General features: G+C 40.0%; 1 protein-coding gene across 3 annotated transcripts in view; it reads left to right on the forward strand.

Moving 5' to 3' along the window:
* The window catches only part of mtm1 (myotubularin 1), a 28,441-nt gene extending 24,507 nt beyond the window's left edge, over window positions 1-3,934 (forward strand). For all 3 annotated transcript variants that reach the window (XM_026936037.3, XM_026936036.3, XM_026936038.3), the window contains one exon: window positions 1,364-3,934. In XM_026936037.3, the coding sequence (XP_026791838.1) occupies window positions 1,364-1,543 (180 nt within the window). In that variant the 3' untranslated portion in view covers window positions 1,544-3,934. The remainder of the gene's footprint in view (window positions 1-1,363) is intronic.
* The last annotated feature ends 737 nt before the right edge of the window (window positions 3,935-4,671 follow it).

A 4,671-nucleotide genomic window follows, 5' to 3' on the forward strand; every position in this document is an offset into this window, starting at 1 on the left:
GTGTGAGTGTGTGTGAGTGTGTGTGAGTGTGTGTGAGTGTGTGTGAGTGTGTGTGAGTGTGTGTTCCACCCTCTCAGCTTCAGTGGTGCAGAAAATCCTCTTTCCCCAGTTTAATTACGTCCTGACTGGCACGACGGAGAGCTGCCGCTCACACTGCCTTATCTCCACAACAGACATGCGCACACACACACACACACACACACACACACACACACACACTGACGCATGCACATGCTCCGTGTCTCATAGTTCTGTCGTGCTCACTGTACAATCACTAATATAAATATAAACCTTAATCATGCAACATGAACACTCTCCATTTTCATGATATTCACTGATTTCTTTAGTATTTACTCTGTCATTTATAGTATTGAGAATTGTTCTGTAGATCTTTCATGATAATCTTTAGAGTCAGCGAGTGCTTTTATTTTTCTAGAAACATGAGCTGTAATTAAGTTTTGAAATTGCTGCGCTTTAGCAATATCTCATGCTGCAGCACCGATCAATGTTGACCTTCCTTGGGAACAAAAAGGAGCTGAGATGCGATGGATTGCGCTTCTCTGCACTTTTGCTGTCTTTTTGCCCTCTGGTGGTTGAAGGGAATATTGCAGCTGTTATGTGTAAATTACTTTGGTAGTGGTGGATGGTATAGCAGTAAAAATAAGACACAGGCAGTTTCTACAGCTGTTGAGCAAAACTACATGCCTTAAATCATTGTAAACTGTTGCAGTTACACCCATATGGTTATAGAGGGCGGGCATTCACACTGCTTTACGTCAGCTTTATGCTTTCAGCATTATGTGTCATGTAGTAAATTGCATATGGACCATATGACACGAAAGTAGTTACTAGTTTCTTGTACAGGACACAGTGACTGTCTGCAGTGCTCGCTAGAGCTGGTGTATTTCCACCAGTTCCGTATCTATCTATGTCGGCGTTATGAAGCGTCAGTGTACCAGTGTATCAGGTCTGATAAATTATCATCTAGCGTTTCAGGCCAATCTCTGCCATTATACAGATCCTCAGTATCGGGTCAGTTTACAGATTGTTTTTATTACATTATTATTAAGAGCATTTGGTATGTTTGCACTTCCACTGGACTGGTTTATTCCACAGCAAGTCTTGATTATTCATATTATTTTTTTTTACGTTTGTTCTCTGATTTTCAGTTTACATGACTGTTCAGAAATCACAATTTAAAGTTGTAACAGACACCACTACCTTGTTTAATTGAAATGGAGTCTTTTCCAAAAAAGTGTGTTTACTGTAATGTATACTTCTACTGTTCACAGTTTTGAAAATATTGCAATACAATTGTGATATAAGATTTGGTGTGTGTGTGTGTGTGTGTGTGTTTTGGCAGCAAAGCCCAGTTGAACAGCGCTACAAGGAGCTCCTGGCACTCCGCGATCAGTACCTGAAGAAACTGGAGGAACTGCAGCTCTCTGACTCTTCCCCTTCCTCCACCCACCTGACTAACAGCTCCACCCCGAACGCTGCCTCTCCCAATCAGCATCTCACGCACCTGCAGACGCCCTTCTGATGTCGCAGAAACACCCACTCAACACGCAGGACGTTTTGTACATAGCAATAGTAATAATTATAACGCTGTTAGTAGTGATGTCAGCGATAACCAGTAACGGAAAAATATGCGATTATGCAATAATGTCACAGCACGGCCTTCTTAGCGCAAAAGTCAGTCAGGGGGGAACATGAAGCCTTAAAGACGCAGCGGTATGTTTTTATGTGTGTTGCTGGTAATAGCTCTTCCTGAACTGTGCGTGTGGTGAAGAAAATTCATGAAGGACCAGAAATAAGAATGTGATGTATGCTGGAGGTGTCAGTTTGTGTGTTATGGTGACAAGGCTGTAAGTGTGTGAAGTGGATTCGGACCACGTGTGGTGATGCCTGAACACAGAGTATGAGTATGAGCTAGTTTTAGCTACTGAGAAAGAGATGGTAAGTTTTGTACGGTTAATTTCTCATTGGCGTAATTGCCTGGGAAATAGCGCACGGTTCAGGACGAGCTATTTACTTCTGCATGTCTGATTTCCGCTCAGTCCGATATCATCCAGAGGTTGTGCATTGTCTGTGTCATAGACTTGGTCGAATTTGTGACATGAACTCAAAAGTGTTTGACCACATAGCATTTGTCTTGAGTAAGTTAAGACATAGTGCAAGTGTTGTTTTAACATTTCAAGCATTCAGGGTATTGTTTGCTCAAAATTGACATGTGCAGACTGGGAGGAAAATGTCCTAAAAAGCTTTGGATGCGCTTATAATACAGAACCAGGGTTTTGGGGCTACAAAGACCAGTTCTGTGCCTTTTCTATCTGAGGTGTTCTGCAACCTCAAGTAGACATTTTATAAGCAAAACGATTGTTTTTCTGCAGGCGGCATCGGTGGCAATGAAGGAGAAATTTCTTCTGGCTTCCATTTCTGATCTACAGGGTCACACTCCAGTCACCATGCACCAGTGACTTTGGGTTAAGTTTTAAAATACATAAAGTACAATCGCCACGGAGTCTTCAGCTAACGTTCAGGTTACCTCCTGTGGACAGAAGCTGCATAGTCCATTAGAGCTGAAACTAAAGCTAGTGATTTGGGAGAAGCTGCCCTCTTGAGCTGTTCCGGTGTCAGTACTATATGTTGCAAAAACCCGGCATTGAGACTGTATGCATGTAGGAGCAGCTCATCAGGGCACCTGGGTGCCATAACTAATGCTGCCTCAGAAGAGCTGACCTTTTGAAGTCTTTGGCCTCAATGAGGAGATGAAGTTTAAACCATATTGTGAGAAGAAGAAGAAAAAAACAAAAAAAACAAACACAAAACACTTTGCTGTTGGTTGTGTTTTTTGGGGGGAGAATCTATTTTTTATTTTGTATAAGCACCATAATGATGTAATTACCTCAACAAAAGCCTATTTTACTGTTGGAACTTCTATTGTTGTAAAATATAATTATTTTATTCAGTGTAAAATTTGACAGTTTTATAAAAAGAAGAGTAATAAGAAAATCTGTTTTGATTGGTTGAGCTGTTGGTAATTAGTGGACGTCATATTTCTTTACTGGGCATTTAGATTTGCTTTATACCATTTATAGAGATGTGAGAGCAATGTCAGAATTATGTTCAACTCTAGGGAGGTTTCATTCTCAATCTATTTGCTGTGAGTGTAAAACTGAGTGAAGGAGTGTATGTTGTTTCTTTCTTTTTTTTTGTGGCATGGGGGGTATTATCTGACGTCTTTGGCCTTTTAGGGATCCATCTTTTCTGTTTCTGTTCTCCCTCATGTATACTCCACTGTTTGATGACCGCCTTTTGTTCTGTAAATAATGCTGATTAAATTAATTTAAAGATTTTTACACGTCTAAAGATGACATGCACATGCCTTTCAGTTCTTATATGTTTAACGCATCTCCTGTCCTGGTGTTCGAAGCCTAGTGCTCAGATATGCAGTAGAAAAATAATCAAGACAGCCATGAGTGATGCACATTATACTTTTACTAACATAACAGTCACAGTGAATTTGTTCACATGGTCTCACTCAACACCAATATCTCAGAACGGCTACTTCACCAAATTTCTCCTCGCCATTTTTGAACTTATGGCACCACCTCCGTAGAGGAGCATTATTTAAAGCAGTGGTTCTCAAAGTGGGTTACAGAGACCCCAGGAGTCCATGAAACATAACATGGTCACTGTTTTTGTTACAGCAGTGTTAATCACAACCTACCATTACCAAAGTTGTTCCATCTATTATTAGGTCCTTATCGTTATTAAGCTGTGTGACTTGTAACTTGGATTGACTCGGTTTAATCCAAGCATCAGTAACTCAAAAAGAATTGTCATGTCTACTTGAACCTGTGTTCTGTCAGTGGACAGGCCCGGAATGAAAAGGTCTATGGCTCCAATAAATAAACAAGATAATATTTTACATGTGGAATGATTGGATGTTCATCAAATAATTCTGTATTGTATTTATTTTACAGTTAAAGGGATCCCTGCCTACAAAGACGCTTGAGAATTAGGTCACTGATGTGTTGAATAAGTAATGATAGTCCACAGCAGGGGTTCCTTTTGCAGTTCTTGGGTGTAAAAAAAAAAAAAAATTCCTTATGATTGCAGCTCTTATTTATTTACACAAGCCATTATAGTTTTATTACAGGTGCGGTGAGATCCAAGTTATGGTGATAGTTGATAGATGATGGTCATCTTGTCTTTAAAAAAACAACAACAACAAAAAAACCCATAAAGTCATTATCAAGTAGTAAGATTTGCAGTCCCACTTTTTTCGGTGTCACCCAGAGGAGGATGGGTTTCTTCGGAGTCTGGTTCCTCAGGTCATCTCAGGGAGTGGTATTCTTGTCCCTGTGGTCTCTGGCTTGCTCATTAATGCTCTACATTCATATTCAGTTTTCTGTCAAGCTGCTTTGCAACATCATATTGTTAAATTTAATGGAAGTGAATATAACAGACCACCCTGACAGTACAGCAGGAACTGGCAGCTCATAGCTCACTTTCATCCACTGAGTGTACAGACTGTGAAAACATAATGTAGGAGAACACTGGCTAATGGCTAATCGCTAACCTTCGACATTATGAACACATGGAAGCAGGAAGTAAGGCACAAAAATACGTTTTTATCTATTAAAAAAAAAAAAAAAAAAAGTG

Source organism: Pangasianodon hypophthalmus, chromosome 4 (assembly GCF_027358585.1).
Source record: "Pangasianodon hypophthalmus isolate fPanHyp1 chromosome 4, fPanHyp1.pri, whole genome shotgun sequence".
Taxonomy (NCBI): Eukaryota; Metazoa; Chordata; class Actinopteri; order Siluriformes; family Pangasiidae; genus Pangasianodon; species Pangasianodon hypophthalmus.